This window comes from Acomys russatus, chromosome 17, assembly GCF_903995435.1.
Source record: "Acomys russatus chromosome 17, mAcoRus1.1, whole genome shotgun sequence".
Classification (NCBI taxonomy): domain Eukaryota; kingdom Metazoa; phylum Chordata; class Mammalia; order Rodentia; family Muridae; genus Acomys; species Acomys russatus.
This window is the reverse complement of record NC_067153.1, coordinates 34,639,161-34,664,442: the sequence shown is the minus strand read 5'-3', so window position 1 is coordinate 34,664,442 and position 25,282 is coordinate 34,639,161. Positions and strand designations below refer to the sequence as shown.

The 25,282-nt window shown below is 34.5% G+C and overlaps 1 protein-coding gene across 2 annotated transcripts in view; it reads right to left on the bottom strand.

Annotated features, from left to right (window-relative positions):
* Window positions 1-25,282, bottom strand: part of Csmd3 (CUB and Sushi multiple domains 3) — a 1,090,370-nt gene that overhangs the window by 331,221 nt on the left and 733,867 nt on the right. For both annotated transcript variants that reach the window (XM_051159708.1, XM_051159709.1), the window contains one exon: window positions 8,633-8,802. In XM_051159708.1, coding sequence (XP_051015665.1) covers window positions 8,633-8,802 — 170 coding nt within the window. The remainder of the gene's footprint in view (window positions 1-8,632; window positions 8,803-25,282) is intronic.

Here is a 25,282-nt window from a genome sequence, read left to right as displayed (position 1 = left end):
TAATTTAATTGGTATACAAGATACTATTAATTATTTTACCATGTGTAAGAACTCTCAATTTGTCAAGGTTGACAAATAAATGGAAAAGAAAAGGTAAACAGTTATGCTTGTGTGGTAGAGATAAGGGATCAGAAATGTAAGGCCAGACTTGATGATTGCAGAGCTGAAAGCTAGCATGGAGTACATGAGCCAGTGTTAAAAAGTAAAGCCAACCAACCAAATAAAACTATACACCTAATAGACTTAAATGAAAAAAAATTAAAATATGTTTTTTAGATTTAATGTTAATTTATTTACAGAATGTCCTAATATTATTTTCTAAAATTACCCTAATAATAAAACACCAGAATACTCAATAATATGATAATAGATTCACCAGCCTTTATTTCATGTATTTTCATAGTCCTCATATTTAACAATGTAATTGGTAACCAAGTAACTCACCATCTTCTATTCTGTGCTAGAAATGTATATAACTTTATCCAAAAGCCATTAGATATCATTATTAGAATAAATAAATTTATCAAAAATTGCTCAATGTTAGCTGTCACAACAGAGATATATGTCTGTATATAGTTATATATATCCATATATATATTAGGAAAATTAATAGGAAAAATCTATTAGTTTTTTAAAATTTCAGGTAAAAATTACTTTCCTTTAAGAAAATAAACCTCAAAATACTTTTCAAAACATATTTTACAGATATTTGAAAATGAGTAAGGAAGAGAACAGGTATTTTGATATAAAAGTGATCTTTCTTCCAGTTGAGAGTATTTAACAATCACAAAAACCCACAACCTACTCTTTAGGAACATAGATTCAGAAGGTCAGTAGAAAATGTAGTGAAAACTTCATGGCAGGAAGCTTGATCATCCTGGTATGAAATTTTAGTACTACTTACACACCCAATAAATCAAAGTGAGAAGAAAATGTTTTATTCAAAAAAATTAAAAAAAAAAAGAGCATTACAGTAATCAGGTGATGCTGCTGAACTTGCAAATAAAAGTGTTCAAATATAGTAACACACATTTCTATGAAACATAAAGACAATAAGAAGCCAAAGCAGAGCAACCAAAGACAGATTGCTGTTAAAGTAACCATGAAGGTAAACATACAACTAAGAAAACAAACCAAAGCAAATGTTCTTGTCATGTAGAACTAGATTATACCATAAAACGATGATGAAATTCGATTCAATCAGAAAAAAAAAAAAAAAAAAACAGAACAGTTTTTCAGATTATCCTTTGTTTTCCCATTTTAAATAAAATAAAAATATTTAAGTGTGTATTTTACTCAATAGTATCTATTCATAAAAATAACATAATTTTTCTCACATCATTTTGATAACTTTATGTCTATGGAATTCTCTGTACACACTTTCACTTGCTCAACAATTTCAGTTAATTTGCCCATATGGCACCATAAGTAGCTAAACCTTGATCTCGCTCTGTCGCAATACTCAGTCTAATCAGAGGCTGAAATCAGTGACTTGATGTAGAGCTTCCTTCATGGAATCAGGCCAAGCCTCGCTTGACAGCCTGCTCAACATCTCTCAAGCCCTCGCTGTGAGTCAACAGATATACCGAGTATTTGAAGACTTTTGCTTGCATTTTTAAGGATTTTAACATTAACTTTTTAAAAATTTTATATGCCTTCATGTATGTATGTGCACCATTGAGTGCCTGGTCTCCAAAGATGTCAGCAGATGGACTCACAGATGGTTGCGAACCATCCATGTGGGAGCTGGACCGTCTGCAAAACCAACAAGTGCGCTTAACCACAGAGCTATCTCTTCATCAGTTTTTTAAAAAAAGGAATTAGCAAGTAACGTTTTAGGTGAATTAAATAGTCAAAAAAATAAACATAAAATAGTAAAAGAAAGAAGTCAGGCATGAACTCTTCAATCATCTTTGGAACCTCCAAGTGTTTTCTTCTGCTGAAACTAGAATCTTTTTTTTAAAATTGAGTTATTTGGAATTGTAAACCCATTCTTCAAATATGGTGAGTTAGCTATCAAAGCATGAATGTCATAGGAAGAATGATTTTTCTAGCGATTTTTTCATGAAAATTATCTATCATAAATATAGTATTTGTTCTAAAGATAAGATAAAATACAATAGGGATTTAATTTTGTTTGAGTTCAGTTACTTAGCTCAGTGATATGAAGTGTTAAGTTTCAGTAAGAAAACTGGGTCAAAGTGAAGGGTTTATTGTTCAATAGTTCTGATGATAGAATGGGTTAGACCTTCAATGGAACATTAACGCTCTGTAAGAAGTTCCAGGTTATTAGGAATGAGACTGAAGTAGCATTCCTGATGACTAGTGTGGTGGCACCACCATGACCTTTGGAGTGCTTATGAATGGGTAGGAAGAAAAGATTATTAGTGAATAGCATGTAGTGTTGGCAAATATGAGTGGTGACGCTATGAGAAAGAATGTTCCACATTCTGCTTTCAAACTTGGTGAGTTTGTCCAAGTTACACCCAATTATAAGTCTCTTAAAGTAATTATTGTTGTATTCTAAGTTTCACAAACTTTTATGGACAGGGTCAGATAAATATTTAAGTCCTTTTGGGCCCCTAGTGTCCTTAGTACCTTTTAGTGAGTCTTGTTCTTAGAGCAAAAGAGCAGACAATATGTAAATGAATGAACATGGCTTTTTTCCAACAATATTTTATTTACAAAACCAGATGCTAGTTACTGTTAGGGACATGCTTGTAGTCCCAGCTACCCAAGGGGTGTGAGGCAGGAGGATCACTTGAGCTGAAGTATTCAAGGCTATTCTAGGTAAACAGGAGACTCCAGACCCCTTGTCTATTTAAAACAACAAACAACCAAATAAAATAACAGGTTCCAAGCCCAATTTGGTGGTAGGCTTTGCTTCTTTATACCTGACTTCAGAGAAGCATAAAACCTACTTTGTAAAAGTAAAAAAAAAAAAAAAAAAAAAAAAGTAATATTCATTAGTAAGAAATGCATGAGACATAAATTCTTTTTTTTTCTTTTTTTTTAATTTATTCTTGTTACATCTCAATGGTTATCCCATCCCTTGTATCCTCCCACTCTTTCCTCCCTCTCATTTTCCCCTTATTCCTCTCCCCTATGACTGTTCCTGAGGGGGATTACCTCCCCCTGTATATGCTCATAGGGTATCAAGTCTTTTTTTGGTAACCTGCTGTCCTTCCTCTGAGTGCCACCATTTGACAACCCTTTCTCCATGTAAATTTTTATTACAGATGAAAATTAATCAGAGTAAATAAAATATATTTTTGGTTATTAAGAGAAAATGCTAATTGAGAATATGGTTTTGGACTGGAGAGATACCTCAGCCACTGAAGGCTATGCTCACAACCCAAAATATAAGAGAATATGGTTTCATTGCAACCTTAATATTTGGTAAATGATTTCATCAGTGACTTTACCAACAAAAATCTTTCCAAGACATTTGGTACTAATTGTGGTATCATTTCCAAGACACAGCCCATTTCCAGTTAAGGCTACGGGATGACTGGAAGAGCAAGTGAGGCCAGACTCTGTGTGTAGTGCTTGCAGTTTCTCATGGTATTATAATCTCTGGCCAATATCAAAGTGGTACCACTGCATTTAGATTTGAAGAAAGACACCATGACATAGAGGTTTTCCTAAGACACTGTAAACATAGCTTTTGTCACGGTTAAATTATAATTAAAAGTTTATTTTAGCAATCATTACAATGTTCATTTTTCATGTTACTCTCAGGGAACACTCCTTCCCATAAACTGTAGTAAGTCTTTTGAAAAACGAAAGAAAGAAAATACAAATCTGATTGGTTAAAGTAATAGGAAAGCACCTGATTAGTTAAGATCAAGTCATGTGTGGTTACCCCTTTGCACAGGATTGAGACAGAGAAACTCTTATCATTATTTTGATTGAATTTGGCCTTTAGAAAACATGTGGAAGTTACCTCAAATCTCCATTAAGAGAAAGTACAGCTGAATAACTTCTTTTCAGTGTGAAACTTCAGCTTGCATGAATCTACTTGAATTTTTTTCTGTTTTTGTCAAGACTTAAAATTTAAGAAGCTTATTTTCAAATAATAGTTTTAGAATATTCATGATATATTTCAAGAGCACTAGTATGCTACTATGTAACCTAACATTATATTTATCATATTTCTTTTTAAAATATATCATATGTATATGTGTAATATATTATATATGATTATGTCTATTTTATTTTCATATGACATTTATATGAAACATATGACAGTTTTCTTTGAAAGTGTGCCTATTTGTAGGTTAAATATACTCCAAACCAATGACTACATAGTCTGCACAAGTGAAAATCAGTGGTTTTAAAAATAAAAAATAAAAAATAGGAGGAAACCTATTTTTCATGGTGTGGTTGAAACAGAGTGACTTGGGTCCAAATATACATGTTCATGTACATGAACATACATGTGCATATAACATACATACACACAAACATACACACACACACACACACACTCTCCACTAAAAAAGTAAAAGATAGCCCAGCATACTGGCAAGGGCCTTTAAAACCAGCACTGGGGAACATAGGCTGAGATTTATGAGTTTGGGACAAGCCAGGTCTACATAGAGAATTCAGGGGCAGTCTAGGATACAGAGACACTATTTCAAAAAATTAAAAAATAGCAGCCTTATTCATAATAGCCAGAACATGGAAACAGCATAAGTGTCCAACAGTAGAAGAATAGATAAAGAAACTGTGGTACATATACACGATGGAATACTACTCAGCTATTAAAAACAAGGAATTCCCAAAATTTGTGGATAAATGGATTGAGCTAGAAATGATTATAATGAGTGAGTTACCCAGAAGCAGAAAGAATCAAATGGTATATACTCACTTATATCTGCATACTAGCCCAAGGGGCATGTCCCACGAAAGCCTTCACTTACCAGGAAAGTGGGACAGAGGGGAGGACATACTATTGGGACTCTAAATGAGAGAAGCATGGGAGAATGGCAAAGTAGAAGGATCCAGAGGGTCCTAGAAATCTACAAGTAGAACATTATGATAGGCAGATTTGGACCCAGGGGTCCCGCTCAAACTAAGGCACCAGCCAAGGACAATACAGGCAATAAACTTTAAACCCCTACCCAGATCTAGCCAATGGTCAGAACATTCTCCACAGTTGAGTGGAGAGTGGGATATGACTTTCTCACGTACTCTGGTGCCTCACATTTGACCATGTCCCCTGGAGGGGGAGACCTGGTGGCACTCAAAGGAAGGACAGCAGGTTGCCAAGAAGAGACTTGATACCCTATGAGCATATACAGGGGGAGGTAATCCCCCTCAGGAACAGTCATAGGGGAGGGGAATAATGGGAAAATGGGAGGGAGGGAAGAGTGGGAGGATACAAGGGATGGGATAACCATTGAGATGTAACAAGAATAAATTAATAAAAAAAAAAAAAAAAGAAAAAAGGAAAAGAAAAAAAGCAAAAAATAAAAATAAAAATAAAGAAAAGAATACAGTAAGAAAGAAATTTATCCCATTTTCCTGCTATTTATGATTGGTAAACATGAAATTGTTTCTGCTATCCTCTTTATTGTATTTTAAAGGAAGTCATAATCATTCACTTTGTTTAAGTCTTGAATAAGAAATGAGATTTAAACTACCATTTAAGCTGTGATAATTAAAAAATAAAATAAAATAAAAGATTGCCTCACAATCTCTGCTACCCACTCTTATTTAAACAAAGCATTATGTAAAAATAGAAACAAGCATAAAAACAGAAATAGTAGTTCTGATTATTATTGTATTAGACACTGCACATTCATTCTTGGTTGTTTCAACCTAAGTATACCAAAGACTTTTTATAAAAGTTAATTGAAATAAATAGATTGTCTGTTAGTACATTTTCCAAGTGAGGGCAAGCGAAGAAAGTATCCGTGTTCCTGCCATAGCCTACAGCCATGGAGAAGAACAAACAGCAGAATGGATTCCAGTCAGATCTGAAGCAATCTAGATTAGTTAAGGCAAGAACTAATAAATTAGGTTCTCATTCAGGTTTCTAAGACAGAAACTTCCATTTTAAGTAGTAGAGTTGTGTTCTGATAGGACTCTAATATTTAGAAAACAGACGAGATACTTTCCTGGCTTTACCAGGAAACTGGCAAAGCTAAAAGTATTGACATGCTTCATACGTAGGGGGAAACGACAACAACAACAAGAAAACAGTTATGGTCATGAGTCTTTTAAATGGCATCTTGTATAGCTCAGTGTCATATACTGGATAGACAAAAGGTATTTATTAGGTTGAAAACAGAAAATAATATACCAATAATTGGTAGATACAAATAAGATTATATTTGAGTAAGTAGGGGGAGTAGTGGGGCTCAATTGTAGGGCACCTGCAGACCACTGTCAAATGTTAGGTTAGTAACTGCATCACCATAGAGCCCGGAGATTTCTTGGTCTTCCCTCATCTCTCTTCACTCCTTCCTCTTAAATAATTACTCAGTAATACACCCTTGTACTTTTCAAAATACAATACAATACAAGGGCAGGTGAGGTGGCTCAGCGGTTAAGAGCACTGTCTGTTTTTCCAGAGGTCCTGAGTTCAATGCCCAGCAACCACATGGTAGTCCATGACCATTCTTACAAAGGGATTTGATGCCCTCTTCTGGTATGCAGGTATACATGCAGACAGAGCATTAATAAATAAGTGAAAAAATAAATATTTGTAAAAAGCATATGATCAATATATAAGATTTCCAAATCTAGAAGACATTAGTGGTAAAACCACTCTGGGAAACATATCAGAAATATTCTGATTTTTTCATAACATTTTTATTGATTATTTGGCAATTTTGCATCATGAACCTGAGGACACTCACATGCAGTTCTAGGTTATCCTCTGGCGCTTGTGAGCTCCTCCCCACCCCTCCCCAAGAAAGGAGAAGTAGAAAACAAAAGAAATACAAAACAAAAAATAAAAAACAAGTTCAAATTCTTTTACCCATATACTCACTGGAACATGGTCAAACTCCTGGTGGCTAGCCCCAAAAGAAAACTGAGTCCTTACCCACCACCCACCAGCACCACCACCAGAAGCCATCAACTGAAACTTCTACTTAAAAAGATATTATCTGTTACATAAAACGCAGTTTTTCCAAATAACAAACTTCATCTCGTATGCAAAAATCATGGATAAAAAATGCAAAAGCATCACAAAGGGACATCAGGAAACTACTTTATAAAAGGTGGTTGTAAAGATGATTGGTAGCTGTGAGAAAGCATTTCCTGATGTTCACCTCATAAACACATTGTTAGTGCTGTGTGTTTGATATAGTCTAGTGGCTGGGTTTACATATCTCATTTAGGTGTTAATGTATTTCTCCCACTAGCCTAAATTAAATAAATCACTACCTCAAGTCTATGGAGAAACATTCAATTAATTCTATTACTGCAAGCATTATTTGAGGTGCTGAGAATCTGGCTGATGGCCTCATGAATACTGAAAGCAATCTGAGACATCTTGCCAAGTAGGAAATGGAAATTATTTAAACATGGAAATCTGAACAGTGAGTTGGAACTGAAAAGATTTTATATACTGAAATTTCATGCTGGGCATATACAAATCTGGAATGTATTTATTAGTCCTAATTCAAATCTGTATTATAAACATTAATTATAATTCAACAACCATTCCAAAAAAACTATAATTCATACACATTGCTTGTGTTAGGAAATTATAAATTACTATCAAATTATATGATTTTTTTAAATAAAAGAAATAACCAATGAGTTAGTAGTCACAACATTATCAAAAGACAACCACCACTGCCAACATGGGACATGCAACTTTGTTTCAAAATTTGTGAAAATGTAAACATTTTTAATTCCTTGTTTCGATAAGAAAATGTTGATGATTAAAAAACATGAATCGTTCTTTAAAGTATTAATATAGTCTTATGGAAGTAATTGTTTTAGTCTGGTCATGTATATTTTGTTATAAGCTGTAGTTACCAAAACATTCATATTGTAAAAAGCAAATCAGTAACTATTCAAACATTACAATGAAAGACATATGTTATACATATTATGTAAAAGGACATTTTATTATATCATTATTTTTATCTAAACAATTTAACAGTAATATTAAGAACAAAGTATATTTTCTAGATTTATAGACATTGATTTGTTTGGTTGAAAATAGACATAAAAGTGGCTTATGTCATGATTTTAAAAGTTCTTACATACTTATAAAGAATAATTTTACTTAATAGATATCTGTTGAAACACAAATAATTTTACATACTGGATATCAAAGTTAAAACACAACTCATCATTTATTAAAAATAGCAAAACTTTATGCTTTTTCTTAATGAGATAGTCACTAATATGTTATTTTTAATCTCTAATATTTATTGAATGAGGAATTTTGCATTTAAATTTCCTTATTCTGGTTATAGTAAAACAAATACTTAATCATCAAAAATTTATGATTTCTTGTTATGAAAAGCACTGGAAGCAAAAATATTTTGTTTCAAGTAAAATAAGAGTAGGAATGTTATTTATGAGGGATTGTACAATTTAATGCCAACATATTTAATAAAGCATACTTAATGATCAAAATACAACACAGTGGTCCACTTACCTTAAGAACATCGCCTTGCGCTAAGTGAAATGTTCTGGCTGAAATATTGATGCCCTTTCCTGCCTGGACCTGGAGGCTGTAAATACATTCATGGTTGTTTTCGTAGTTCAGTGGGTAATTTGGAGAGAGTAGAATGCCTTCATTATTTGTTGCAGATGCACCACATTCCGCTGTAGGGTAAACAGAATTTTGAAACACAGTTTAACAGAAGGTATTACTTTTTCCAAATAATCTTGTTCATGGAGTGTCAATGCTTCAGATTTTACCCACACCCTAATAGAAAGTTTGGTTCAGAAAAGGTTTGTGCCCTAGAGGACCAACATGTTTCTCAAATGACTGAGGGGAAGACAGAACTACTGGTCTGGAGAACACACACCTACCTGTGCGAATTTAGAGTAGTTTTCACAAAATATTAGCAAGTAAGACATAGTAAAGTGCAGAATATCTTCAAGAGATCACTTAAATATGTACATATCTGATAAATGCACTAAACCAATATTTTATGCAGTTATTTATCTAATAATTGTTTCTTCTTTAATTTTGCCTTTAAAGGTTTCTAATGATCCTTTTGTCCCTATAATCCACATCTTTCAAGAAATTCAATAACAAACACTGTTATTTTTTAAAATGGTACATTAGTTAAAATTACCAGCTCATATTATAAGATATGATATTTGAGCCATACAACTCTCCTCAGTTTCAGACATTTCCAGAGAAGAGTATGCCGGACTGCTGATCCTGTGGTTTTTAACTGGTTTATATTTTAGGTGCCAAGTTTGAGGAAGCGTGGAACTGAGATTTCTCAGTATATTAAACTAGAAAACTTGCAGAAGTATTAAAGGATCAGTCAAGTCAGTGTGTGCTTTTAAAATACACTTTAGAAATCTTTGTCTTGAGTTTTCTACGTCATCTAATTACTGACTTCATTGCCGTATCTTACAGTGGATTTGAATGTTCAAAGGTTTTAAGTAAAGGGGCAAAAGCAAACCACCAAGCCATTATTGTCTAGAAATAAGATTTTAAAATAACGATTTCTAGGAACAGTATAAGGTAAAGACAACAAAATGAAGGATAATGAGTTGCTTTATTTTTAAATGCTTAAACATTACAAAATTAAATTAAAAAACACACTAATGAGGAACTGAAACTGTCAAGAAGAAGCAGAGCAAACTAACAATATGTGAAATAATAACATTAAATGCTTAAAATCAAGTAGTCATAAAGAGAGGGGACTTCATAGATTTTAGCAATGTGCTAAAGCTACAGACAGAAAAATTACTTCCCATATCATTTGTAATGATTTTTATTTCAGTGACATCTAAGTGTATTTGCATGTTTTTGGTTCTATATTATCCCAATGAGTTACAAATAAAAAACTTTTAAAAAGTGACAATTCAAAACTTTAAAAAAAGAAACATGGATCCAATGTGGCTAGATATTTTGTTTTCCTGAAACTGATCACCTTTGGGATTGCTTTTCAGAAAGATCTCATTCCTAATTCTAGTATCCCAAGTAGAAATCTGCTCATCATCTTCCAGGCCACTCGGAACTATGGAGAACATACATCTGAAGAGTACCTTATAAAGCCATGCATCCTTCTCTCTGTGAGGAATGATTGGCCATTTAAATCTCCTTCATATCTTGATCTAGCTTATTTGAACCTTTGCTGGCTTACAAAGACCTAGGGTGTGTGCGTGTGCGTGTGCGTGTGTGTGTGTGTGTGTGTGTGTGTGTGTGTGTGTGTGTGTGTGTGTGTGTGCGTGTGTGTGTGTAGTAGTAGTAGTAATGGTAGTGGTAGTAGACGATCTATCGCATATACCTTTCCTAGAAGCATAAATTATAAAAAATATTTTACAAGCCAAATATTGTTACTTTCACTTACTATGCAGGCTTTAGACTTTAATGACTTAGATTGAAAATTAGCCTCATATTAGCCTTGGTCATAAGGCTTGAATAAGTTATTTATTAATGTCATTATGTTTTTGCTCTATAGTAAATTTCTTTCATATTAATACTTTGTATTTTTACTATGTGCAAGTCATATTATATATAAATATATATCATGGTATCTATTTTACTCAATATTTAATGCTTTTAAAGCACACAAAAGCCCAATAAACTAATCAGTATGGACATTTTGATTATAAAAGGTATATATTCAGCTTTATACCACCTGTATAGAAAAATAAAACCATGAAGTTTGCTGTATTTTTATGCCCCTACTGAAGAACTATGCCGAGTTACAGAAGCATATTTATTTTTAAAAGTCAGACCATCATTCCAAGTGTTAACTGATGAATAAATTATAAGCTTCCCTTTTTCTTTAATGAGCACCTAAGGCCGACACTTTAAATTATAAAAATTAACAATAGGGTTTAGCTTAATTTTGTCAATATTAAGGAAATATTATTAGAATGGAGGCTTTTGTTTACCTTCACAGAATATACAAATGTTTAATACAATTCTTATCCTAAGAATTGCATTGTTTGATGGTTACTTTAGAAAGCAAATTCAATTTTATATAACAAACATAATTTACTTTAGCATACAGATTTAGAAGTACATTTGACTTACTGAACAAAACCTAACATGTTGATAAATATAGCTCTAGCTGGATTGGTGTAGCAGAGAGAAATGTGCCGACATCTGGTGATAAGAGGGGCTGCTGGAGTGATAAGCTCACCACACAGAGAGGCCCATTGAACATCAGTTTTTCTTGCTTACAGGAAAGGAGAAAAACCCTTCCATCATTAATCTCCATTACTATGGTATGAAAATCTGGATGCAGTCTATTTTGGTAAACAGTAAAATAGTGTTAGAAAAATGGCTTTTGATAATTTGGCTCAAAAAAAATGGAAATATATCTGTGATTGGAAGTTATATTTTAGGAATTTTTGTTGTATATCATAGTCAGTCAGTGTATGATGCATACCAATTTCTCAGATATTAATTGTTCAAGGAAACACCTAATGGATCATAAAATATATTAATATGGCTGATAATTCTTATGCTTTCTAGTTACTGCTATATTAATATTACATTTATTCATCAGAAATCCTTATACATTCACAAAATTTTCTCTCAAGTAGTTTATTAGATTATTAGCTAAAATTAGAGGTTAGAGATGCATATTAATTCTTTATGTCTCTAATGATAATGTGAGAGTCATATTTTTCTTTAATTGTTTAGTTTTATATTGTTTTAAGGCAACAGTGGGACTTAATATATAAAAATACCCATACATGTTTATAACTGCTTTTTATGTGTTATGTTTCTTCTTTTAGCAATAACACAAGAGGCTTTTCAAAAATATTTTTATTATTCTATGATAATCTCTTACAATGCAATTTGATCATGTTCAACTCTTTTCTCCCCCTTAATCTTCACAATTCAACATCTACCTCACCAGTCCTTCCTAATATAGTGCCTTTTTTTTGTTTTTTTTTTAATCACCTAGTCCAATTGCTTATATATCCACAGCTATTGAGCAAATAAAAAAGATTTTAAAACAATTTTCTTGAATTTCTTTTATACTTTTAAATTTACTCCTTAAAAATCTAATTCATCAAGAATAATAAGCAGTGCTACCATGTAAAACTTGTTGATTACAGGCATATTTAAAACCCATTCATTCAAATATTCTTAAATTAAAAAAACTTTCTAAAAGAAAAAATATAGATATTATAATTTCACCTTTCCTTCCATAAGAATGTGTGAAGGTCTAATGCACTCTGTGTCTAATCATCATGAACTATTACTAACAACAGTACCTCTGGGCATGGAGAGTCACACATATAACCATAGCACACAGGAGGCTTAATATGAGATCCTGTCTAAGAAGGAAAAGGCATGGTGTACTAAGTCTTGAGATCAAGCCTTAATCTTTGTGTGCCAGGCCTTACATGAGTTTTGTTCCTTAGACACACACAGTGAAAGAGGGCTGACACTTTCAAATTGTCCTTTTCTCCATATGTCATTTCATAGTACACGCTTGCTTATATATGTATAAAAAGCAAATGTGATGACTTCTAAAGGAAAGAGTGTATTTTATAGGAGTAGTAAAAACAGGACAGTCATTTTGGTGGTACTTTTTTTTTTTGATGTGAGTCTTTGAAGGAATTAGAAACGCAATCAAAATTTATGCAGAGACATTTCGAGACAGAATTACTTAGGGAAATAAAAAACAAAGTAGTGAACCAAGATGAAATAGTTAAAAAGAGAGCTGGAAGCGGACAGAGCACTCTAATGCATTCGGATGTTCTTTATCATGCCTTTATTTGTATTCAGCATAGAGTTTTAAAACAGAAAAAATAAAAACAGTTATAAGCTTTGAGAAATCCATTCAGCTACTCTGTGTGGGAATGGACTGTGGTCTTGAATTTCCCATGGGTAGAAAATCTGGAGAAGAGTTTTCAGATAGTATCAGTTAAGAGACAGTGGGAGCTTGAGTTAAAAGCTCAGAAGAAGAGAACATAGGAAAGTAAAAGTTTTAGATCTTGAGTAGTTATTGTGTATGGGAGAAAGAAAGCCAGAGGTGGTGTCTGAGGAGTGGCTTTGAGTATATGCTGAACATAAAATTCTGTAAGTATATTGTATGTGAGGTGGAGAAGTGTGTCAAAAGCTATAGATTTATTTATACTTATGAGATTCATATTTCAAGACATAGAAAAAAACACTTACTGTATATTGATTAAGAAGAAAGGGAAATTTTTAAAAATCCTGAATGTAAAGTATTATCTAATTTTTTTCATATCCCAGAATTCTAAAATTCTTTTCTAGACCATGGGAAAACCCAGTAAATGCTAACTTAATAACAAGTCATAAACAAAAAGATAGGGATCATGGGGAGATATTAATTATACTTGAAATAAAAACATAAAGTAGCATTTGTAGTTAATTGAAATATGCTATTTCTCCATATTTAAAGTGGATAAAATATTCCAACAGCTAGTCAAACTTAAAGTATTCAATTTATACATTTTACATGTGCTTTTGGTAAGTTTCTCCTTGAAGCAAGAGTGCATTTTCTAAAGAAATTTTGTTGGTAGACATGGCTACATATGCCACCCATGCACATGAACAGGATACTATCATGACCCCAGACACTTAACACATACATATTTCCACCCAGAAATGGGCAGAATATACAGTCTCGCAGTGCTAGGACTCCACTTTCAGCACTACGCTGGCAGCTGAGATAGATCACTCTGCTACAAATCAGACAGTGGAAGAGTACAGAGAGGAAAGCATCAGGAGGTTTTTCATGGCTAGAGAGCATTACACAGGCAGGGCAACAGGGAATGAAGAATTATGGTTTACTGAGGACAGGCATAGTTATATGGTAAGAAGTAAATTCCATAAGGACATTAATTTTCATTGCATTGAAGGGGAAAGTAATTTTAGTTTTCTTTAGTCCAAAATGTATTTTTATACAGAATTACTTTGTTACAGCCTTAACACCATGGAAACCTTTTTCTCTGCAGTGAGTTGATTATATATTTACAATGAAATGTAATCTTAGTTCATAGATAAAATGATCAAAACGTGTTTCCTTTTATACATTAAATTGCAACTCTCAGATTAAACAAGAATTTAATATAGTTGACTAATGGGTCATGTAAAGAAAGGACAGAGAAGGAAGCAGAATTTTGTTTACATGTATTCATTTTTTGTGTTGAGTTTGTGCTTGTGGGCAAGTACAAGCCATATTGTGTGCAAAGGGGGGGTTAAAGAGTCAAGTTTTAGGAGAGCACTGGGTCTCCATTTCTATCTTGCAGGCTCCAGAGTATGAACTCTAGTCAAGAGTAATCTGACTTGACACAAGAGTCTTTAGTTGCTAAGCCACCTTGTTTTAAATTTGTGCATGTTCTTCTCTGCTCCTATATTATATTAGTATAAATGATGCCATATATAAACACTACTGCGTATGTTTATGTATGTGCCTGTGCATATGTGGGGTTTTTCATGCTGTATTGTCGGTTGTTATTCCTATTATTTTTGAGAAGGAATGCAGGGTTTCTCTGTGAGGAAATGAGTACACCACAGTAATTTCAATGAGGATGCACCCTGTAGGTTCATATGTTTGCATGGGTGGTCACAGTTGGTAAAACTGTTCTGGAAAGATTCAGAGACATGATCTTATTGGGCGGAGGAAGTGTGTCACTGCAGATGGGCTGTGGGATTTCAAGAGCCCAAGCCATTCTGAGGTCTCTCTCTCTCTCTCTCTCTGTGTCTTGTCTTTGTGGAGCTGATGTAAGCCATCAGCTACTATTCAAGCACCATGCCTGACATGCTGGCAATGGACTCCAATTCTCTGTCACCAGATGTACCAAATTAAACGTATTCCTAATTGTAAGATCTATATCACACACTTGTTTCCCGAAGATGCACAGAATACCATGGAAAAGAAGGCCAAAAGCTTATAAAAGATAGAGGTGTGAAAGACGGCTGTGAATTTGTCTGTCTTATGGACAGGGCAGAGATATTGGGCCCATGAACTCACGGAGCGTGGTATGCATTCACAAGATCTGAACAAGATTAAGCCTGTCAATGCGCTATCATACCTCACTGGGTTGCAGGTAAATAACACAACAAATAAGTAAACAACAACAACAAAAGAAAATATGAAATTTAGGGGAATGTAGAAGAGAGGCAGAAGGAAGTTTAGAAGGTAAGCATCAAGAGATTGAATGCTCAAAATAAATCAAACACATGTATGAAACTCTGAAAGTCTAAATATTTTTAATTGAATAATTTCATTTAAAAAAATGATGACCTTTCTGCTCATAATTGCTTTCACGTGAAAAGTATGAGCTAGCTCTCCATGTGTCTGCTTTCCTCAGCAGTCATGATAGACACTGTTGGAAAAACTGACTGATGTCTTTCCCTAGTTATAACATTATAGTTGATTTCACTGAGTGGTAGGAAGAAGCCAAAGCCACAAGACACTATGGAATTTAGTAATAGTAATTTCTGGACTGACTCTTCTAGGGTTATTTCCAGCAATCCATATGTGTTGCTTCACCTCTGGACCCTACATAATCAAACAGAAAATCAGTTGGAGGATATACTTTCACTCCTCTTTAGACTCCTCTTTAGAGAAATATATTTGGTCTCAGCTCATTGAGAATTCTCCAGGATCAATCACATATTAGGTTCAAAATGTCTTAGAAAATGTTGAATATTTATACTATCATTTTTCCTAGAGAAAGCATTCAGTAAACTTTTACATACTTTTATGATTTAAATAACAATAGCAAACCCCATAAATCTCTTCATCCATTAAACACTGAAGTATTACAACTGAGCAAAACTAAAGCAAATCAATGATTTATTAACAGTAGCATAAAACTAGAAATCAATAATAGGATGACAATGGAAAAATTGGTCAATACATGATAATTAAACATGTTGTAATAGTAAGTTAATGATAAAAGGAACATTAATATTTTTTGGAAATGGTGATAAACTTTTAATTGCACACACACACACACTCACACACATATTCACATTTTCTTTGTGGATTCATCCATTAATTTATTTGTAGATTAACTTGAAATCATTAGGATATGGTAATCATGGATACAGAAACATTAACTGAAGCCATCTCTTCCACACACTGATTTCATTGCCATTATGTATATACATAGGAGAAGACTTGCTGGATCATATGTTAGTTCTGTTTTTAGGAACACCCATATTGTTTTCCAGAAAGGGTGTACTAATTTGCATTTCCACCAGCAGTATGTAGGTGGTCCCTTGCTGTACATTCTCACAAACAATTGTTATTTTTTATCGTACTGATAATACTTGATTTTGGTGAAAGCTGCAAAATTCTGTGGTCATGCTATTGGAACATATACTGTGAGTGAGGGGTATCATATTTAAATTATGTCCAATAACCTGCTTAATAATAACCTATTGAACCAACATTTATACACTTTCATATATATTTATATATATGTATACATGTATCTAAATGATTATGTATATACCTTTAAGTGTATGAGGATATATATGTTGATATAAAGAGAATAAAGAGCTAGATAATGAAGAAAGATGGATAGATAGATAGTTAGATAGATAGATATAGAGAGCACACAAAGAGAGAACAGAAGAAAATAGATAAGAAGGGGACTATATTATATAAAACATTTGTATAAACTATAATTAGCAAATATGTATCAGTGAATTGAAAATCCTATAATCATTGAATTACTGGGCATATTATATTTATATTTACATATACAATTTACCTAAGATGAACTACATGAAATGGAAAATAAATACAGATCAATGTTGAGTATATACATTGGAACACTATAGAATACCCAAAAAGATTGTACAATTATACATTACTTTAAAATAATAAAAATGACTGTTATGGGATATGAATATGTAGAGAAGACATTAACATAGGGAGTGAAAATGAAGAATAAATGAACATATAAAATTGAAAAAAAAATTCATACATGAATAACAAAAAAAATCTCAAATGAGCAATATACCTATACTTAGCAGAGTAAACAAATAATAAACAAATAAACAAATAAAAAAATAATAAGAAAATTAGTCTAGTGTCAACTAAGAGGAATAAATATTAAAGATAAGAGCAAAAGTGAATTAAATAGGCAATGTTGAAATAAAAATGAATTAACAAAGCAGAAGAATGATTTCTATAATATAAAAATTTGACAGAACCTCAGGTAACCTGAGAAACAAGGGAGAAAAGCCTCAAATAACATTTATTTTAAAAACCTGGGATCTACATTACAATTGTTAGCACAGAAATATAAAGATTCGTGAGACTACAATAATAAATATATTTGAAAATCTACAAAAGGTAGAGAAATATATAAATTACTTATGCAGACATTACAAAAACAGCAATAAAAAAGTGTAAATCTGATCTGGGCATGGTACCACAGGCCTTTAATCCCACCACTCTAGGAAGAGAAGAGCCCAAGCAGACTGGTGAGTTCAAGGCCTGGCTGGTCTACAAAGTGAGTCTAGGATAGCTAGGACTGCAAAAGAAACCCTGTCTTGAAAAACAACAACAACAAAAACCCAAATGTAAAAACCAAAAACCAAAAACCAAACCAAAACAAAACATAAACTCCCTCCCAAAAATCCACCACCACCAATGACAACAAAGAAACAAACTTAGAAGAAGAAAAAGAAGAAGAAGAAGAAGAAGAAGAAGAAGAAGAAGAAGAAGAAGAAGAAGAAGAAGAAGAAGAAGAAGAAGAAGAAGAAATGTAAGTCTGTGCTAGGCTGGTGGGACACACCTTTGATTCCAGCACTTGAGAGGTTGAGGAGGTGGATCTCTGAGTCTGAGGCCGACCTAGTCGGCATGGTAAATTCTACACTCTTCCTAGGTTATTGTAAGCTGTGTCACACTGACATTAAAACAAACTCCCAAAACAGCTACACATTTCATTTCAAGACATGATCCCTATCAGACTCGTGGCTTTTAATATTTTGGTGCAATTCCACCTCCACATGTCCCTTTACTACTAATCTAGCACATTTTGTTGGCAGCAGCACACGCTTAATGATTTGTATTCTCGTTACAGATGCTATTTAATAAAATTAAATTCAGAAGGTGTCTTGGATCAAACTGCATTCAAAATGGACAATTTGTCAGAGTGTAAAAAATAAAATTTTACTTGAGCAGCAAAAATATAATCATTTAAAATATAGCACCCTGCATAAAAATATTGCAGTTATGCTGAAATAACAGGAATTCTTTCGTACAGCAGGGACCCTGCTGCTGTGGGGTGTAGAAAGAAATAAGGAGATAGATCCCATGGTAACTTGTTATGTGATGCACTAAATACATGCAGCATATGAGCAAGTTGGAGGGATGTTGTGAATAGAAAAATAGACTTTATCTGTGGATGTTTATGTTTATCCACAGCCACAGAGAGTAAGAAAGAGGCTGATATTAAATCAAGAATCAAAAATATGCTGTATTAATTAACATTACATTTTTATCTTAGGAGTGAGCAAGTTCTTAAGTTCCTAGGATTCCATTGGCCAATCACAGCACAGTACTTCCAAAGGTTCTGATAGGGCATAGGTGAGTGGCTATTTACAGAAGCATGGCTGCTCCTTCTTTAATAAGCTGCATATGAAAAACTTTTACCCAGGAGGCATGAGTGCATCCCTGAATTCACACGGAAGGATCCCACTTCCCTCTATTCCTCCCTGACCTAAACACTGTAGAACCTCTTTGGTAGAGCTAAATACAATAGGTGGTATAATAGTGGCTGGACTCTTTTTTTTAATGGTCCTTCCAACCCCTCCAATGGGTGGGGTTAAGCAGTCATCAAGACCAGCTTGGATTTTCATTTCCAAGTAGGAACGGCAGAATCCCCCATGATGTTGATGCTTGTCTCAGAGGACAGTTATTCACAACATCCAGCAGGAACATGAATAAGAAACTTATTCCTGGCCTGGGATATGGTTCAGTGGTAAGTGCTTGCCATGCTAATATGGAGTCTGTGTTCAAATCCATAGAACATATATGACAAGCTGGACATGTTGCCTCTTCCTTGTGATAAGAGTGTTCCTGAAATGAGCAGGGTGGGGGTTGGAAAACACAGAGGAAGCTTATCAATCACCTAGCTTGGTGATTGCTCCACTACAATGCAGTGAATATTCTGTCTCAAGGTGGAGGGCTAGATCTGACACTTGAACCTGTCCTGTGCCTCCTAACATATGCCTTGTTAAGTAAACACCTAGATTCACACAGGAATGTGCACATTGTACACACACAAACATGTATACTCACATGTACACACACATGCATGCACACCCACCAAAGATTTTTTTAAATGAGAAGATATTTCTCTTTCCTGTTTTAGCTTCCACTGGAACAGTAGCAAGGCTAAAGAGTCTTTGAGTATCCTTTAGCATGTGTGCAGAGTCTCCTTTTTGAATTGTAGTAGGGTTTCACAAAGACAAAAACAGCACTGAGGGAAGAGATTACACTATGCAGCAACATGTAGGGATATTGCAAATAACAGTAAAAATAGCAAGTAACCTCTCCTGAATTCTCCTTGGCAATAGCCATGGTTCCAAAGTAAATACATTAGATTAGACCTATGAAACAGTGTTCATTTGTAACAAAATATGTGTTTGTACTTTTAGATAATCTCAACTACAAATATTTTAAAAGTCTACTTTTAATGGAGAATTAATGTGTTATAAGATAACTAAAAGTGAAATGCTCCCTATGTATTTTTCTTTCTTCTTCATCAAAGTATGTCATACTTTTTTTTATACTCTGTTTTCTTTCTTTCTTTCTTTCTTTCTTTCTTTCTTTCTTTCTTTCTTTCTTTCTTCTTTTCAAGCACATTTATGGGACTATCGAGCCAGAGGTTACAGCGAAGCAGTGGGTTTCAGATGCTCACCAATGGCATCCTAATCTTTTGGGTTGGTGAAAACTAGTGGTCTAAGCTACTACATTCCAAAAGGGGAGTCACAAAGTTAGATCAGGTCAGATAGAGAGACTGGCCAATGGCTAGTGTAAGGAGTGAAAACAGCTCTCTGAATCTGCAGTGCCCCAGCATCCACTGTTAGCACGTTGTAATGCCTTTCTTGTCTGCACGTTGTTTCCCCCGCTGGAACCTTCCAGACCTAGGCTGCAAAGCTTGTTTTGTGGACTCTTACACAAGAGAAAAATCACTGTAGACTATCACTGAGCCCTGGCAAGATGCTTTAGTGTAGGGCACACTACTAAGGAAGGAAACAAGGGTGAAAGCGTTCTTGTCAGCCACCAACTATGATGCCATCAAACAAAATGTCTGTGTGAGTAAACTCAACTTTTTGGGGAACTCTCAGAGGCCACTCTTCCTTGGTGTCAAAGAAAATCCTTCTGGATCTCGAAACTTCTGCGAGGTCCTGGTGGGCAGGATGAGAACCCAGAGCCCTCCACAAGAGGCTTCTTGCTGAATGATAGAGAGCAACTGACTGCCTTTTGCCTGGCACAGCGGGGCAACAACAGCTCTGCCCATTCCCCGTTTTCTTGATCTTATTTTCCAACCATTATTGGGATGAGAGAGGCTTTGATTTTGTTTACTGAACCCTTTCCTTGCTTGTATACTTTTAAAGAGTACTTGTAAGTCAAAAATGGAAAGGAGAAATTTGCTTCTTTTGGCAGATCACGTATATGAAGTATTGCAAATAATTTTAATATTTTAAATTTGAAACAGCAGTACTATAAATATTAGTAATATCACTGTTTTTAAAGGGCTTTGAATTCATGCAAATAGACAAGTTAAAAATAATAAGAACTGAAGAGCTTGTAAACTGAAATGCACCCTTTCCTTTCCTTAGTTGTTTTTTTTTATCATATATTTTATCATCTTTACAAAAATTAAGCTAGAAAAGGATCACTGCAGTTTACATTTGCTTTTAACAAATGCCTTCTGACCTTTAAGTGTTTATTATGGAATTAATGATGAGAATGTCAGAAACTCAAAAAAAAAAAACTATTGGAATATAAATTGTATATGACTACATACATGCAAAATAGCTAAAAACCTATGATAGCTCTTCCTGTTGATTTAGAACACAACACTATTTTCTACAGTATATTAAAAAATAACAATGAGAAATTTACAAAGACACTGCTAAAACAACATTATTGAATGACTGATTGATTGACTGATCAATTTTCACCCCGCTCATTCACAATGAGCTCTGATCCTTTGGAAGGAGGGGCGTGATGGTGATGCTGTATGTGAGGCTGAGCCTGGAGGGGCGTGATGATGATGCTGTATCAGGCTGAGCCTGGAGGGGCGTGATGATGATGCTGTATGTGAGGCTGAGCCTGGAGGGGCGTGATGGTGATGCTGTATCAGGCTGAGCCTGGAGGGGCGTGATGATGATGCTGTATCAGGCTGAGCCTGGAGGGGTGTGATGATGATGCTGTATCAGGCTGAGCCTGGAGGGGTGTCATGATGATGCTGTATGTGAGGCTGAGCCTGGAGGGGTGTGATGATGATGCTGTATCAGGCTGAGCCTGGAGGGGTGTGATGATGATGCTGTATGTGAGGCTGAGCCTGGAGGGGTGTGATGATGATGCTGTATCAGGCTGAGCCTGGAGGGGCGTGATGATGATGCTGTATGTGAGGCTGAGCCTGGAGGGGCGTGATGGTGATGCTGTATCAGGCTGAGCCTGGAGGGGCGTGATGATGATGCTGTATGGTGATGAGCTATCAGGCTGAGCCTGGAGGGGGCGTGATTGATGATGCTGTATCAGGCTTGAGGCCTGGAGGGGCGTGATGATGATGCTGTATTAGGCTGAGCCTGGAGGGGCGTGATGATGATGCTGTATCAGGCTGAGCCTGGAGGGGCGTGATGATGATGCTGTATTAGGCTGAGCCTGGAGGGCGTGATGATGATGCTGTATGTGAGGCTGAGCCTGGAGGGGGCGTGATGATGATGCTGTATCAGGCTGAGCCTGGAGGGGTGTGATGATGATGCTGTATCAGGCTGAGCCTGGAGGGGCGTGATGAAGATGCTGTATGTGAGGCTGAGCCTTCTATAGTCTCTTATCCATTGCACCTTGACTTGATTTGAGTATCCATGTTAATTGCAATGTATTGCAAACAGATTCATATCTAGTAAGGGTTGAGAAACCCATGAATCCATGGTCTCAAGAAAAAGTCAAGGACATCACAACTAACTAATGAAATATGAATAAAATTTTACAAAGGTTTAAAATGTTCTCTAAGGGCTATCAATATAGAAATAATTTGGTAAAATAATTTGATGTGCAGCCTAATGATCTAAGGTCTTGTATCCCACATTAGAAGGAAAAACTTCTTCACAGAAATATTCTCTGACCGCTTATGGTATATATTCACCTGCTCTTAAACCCACACTCACACACATACACAAACACACACACACACATGTGAGAGAGGAAAGAGAGGAGAGAGAGAGAGAGAGAGAGAGAGAGGCACACAGGCACACTAGCACACACCTACATACCAAATATTTAAACCAATAATTTTGAATTTATGTATTGACAATGTTTGGTTAATGTGTAATTTTATCAGTATAGGCCATATAAAATGGTTTATGATGATTTAACGTTTAACAGTTTTGAAACATACACTTGCTTAAAATGGGACTATATTTAACTTCCACCTGTAAAGTTTTCAAGAGCATTTATAAATGACAATTGAAGTGTTTTGGAGTAAGTAGCAAGCCTTTGGATGTTCTTCACTAATTGAGGTGTAAACTTAACAGTATATGCAGTTAAGAGTCATGTGTTCACAAGAGCTCTTTGGTCTAAGCTTGGAAATTTTGCTATATGAGCTACACGAGCGCATATAAGTTATGACTGATTAAATCTTCTTTATCAGAGAAAGGAAGAGAGAGAGAGAGAGAGAGAGAGAGAGAGAGAGAGAGAGAGAGAGAGAGAGAGAGAGAGAGATTCATGAAGGTAAAAGACTTCCATAATAGCTTCAATCCATGAAAACTTGTGTCTCTGAGTTTCTCTCAGAGTATTCCTCACCAAAAATTCATACTATAAATTTTACATGCTTTGCAACTGTGAGACCCTGCTGTTTTCTGAGTGATTAATGTGTTATATTTGAAAATTTATATTCCACAATTGATTCACACTCACCAGACAAGGCAATTACTCTTCCTGATCTCCTTGTTCCCTGTTCCCATGAACAATATTCAAAGGCTCACCAATAGCTATCCTTCACATATGCCCACTTTTCCTTGAAATTAGCCTTCTGTAGTTATACTTGCTTTCAAAGGTACTTTATTGAGTGTATAAGGCAATGGTCATTTGCTCCATATATATAAAAACCTTAATTGAGATGGTAAGCATGCATCTGATGAGCTAAGATTTGGTGTTCTTTTAAATTCAATGATTTTCAAGCTTAATGGACTATTACTTCATACATTTAATTCTAAAGCCCATAAATTTGAATTGATTTACTATGAAAATGATTTATATATGTGAGACATTTATGATGCCATTTGGTATTGAAAGGTAAGTATTTGCACATTAAGGGTATTAAAATATACCGAACCTCAAAGCATGCTCTTCTGATGTAAATGAAGAGATTATTGAGAGTTTGGACAACCATGATCTTAAATTTTTTTTTGCATTATAAATTATATATTTTAACTAATAAAATCTAATTCTGTATGTTTTTCATTGACTAGTGACCTACAGTAAATTAAACTGCTAAACAGAAAAATTTATATTTTCTGAATAAGTTTAGCTAAAACTGGAAAGTAATAAAACCAACATTTTATTGCCCTGAGATCATGCAAAATGTAGCATGCCAAATTCTATAATAAAATACATGAACTTGAACTGTTAAAGCCCATAGTGGATAAGATTAATTTAGGAGCTTTGAACCATGACAGTATAGTATTTGACAAAAGTTAAACAAATATGGGATTTTGTTCCCAAGAGTTAGCCTGGTGATAAAACCTGAATATATTTTTCAAAATGACATTTTAAATGCCCATAGTTGTAGTCATGAAACTAGTGAACCTGCAAATTTTAATTGAGTGTTTGTTGATCTTTCCAGATTGTTAAGATTGCACCATAATTGGTACCTAGAAGCCTGAAGGAAGCTATCTTAACTAAAAGCAAAGCAGGGTAAAGTAAAACATTGATAGTTACTTTTGGCAAAATATTGATATGCCTGGACCATAATATTCAATCAATAGTGTAAATAATAACTGAACATACCTATAGTAAGTAATCACTAAACATGACCTTTAAAGGTAAAATTATACTCTGTACACTATAAATCAAACATCTTCCATTCTCATGGATCGGTACAATTAACATAGTAAAAATGGCTATTAACCAAAACCAATCTACAGAGTGAATACATTCTGATTATAATTCCAACTTATTTCTGCATAACCCATGAAAGGACAATTGTCAACCTCTTAGGAATAAACAAAACTAAAGTATATTTAAAACAATCACAATGAACAATAAAAGAAATGCTTGCAGTAGCACTATCCTCAATTTTAAGTTATATACTACAGAGCTATAGAAGAAAAACTATTGGCACAAAAATCTATAAGCATAAAATAGATGGGTTGAGTAATGGAATTGAGTGGAAGACCTCATACTTATGGACATCGGACTTTTGATAATGAAGCCAAAAACAGAAGCAGGAAAACCAAACCAAAACAAAGCCAACAAGAATAACAATAGCATCTTCAACAAATGTTAGTTAAACTGGATGTCTACAAGTAGAAGAATTCAAAGAGATTCATATTATCACCTGCTCAGAACTCAACTCCATATGCATCAGAGACCTCAACACAAAAGAAGACCTGATAGAACAGAAACTGATCAATAGCCTTGAACTTCTTGGCAGCTGAGACTTTCTGAGCAGAACACTGTTAGCATAGTCACTAAGGTCGACAATTAATACACAGGACCTCTGGAAACTGAACAGCTTCAGCAAGGTGAAGAATGCAACTATTCTGACAAAGTGTCAGCCTACAAGATGGGAAAAGATGTTTACCAGCTCCACATCTGATAGATGGCTAAACTCAAAATCAAAAAGGAAATCAAGAATATAGATACCGAAAGACTAAATAATCCAATCAAAAACTCGGTGTGGATCTTAACAGAGAATT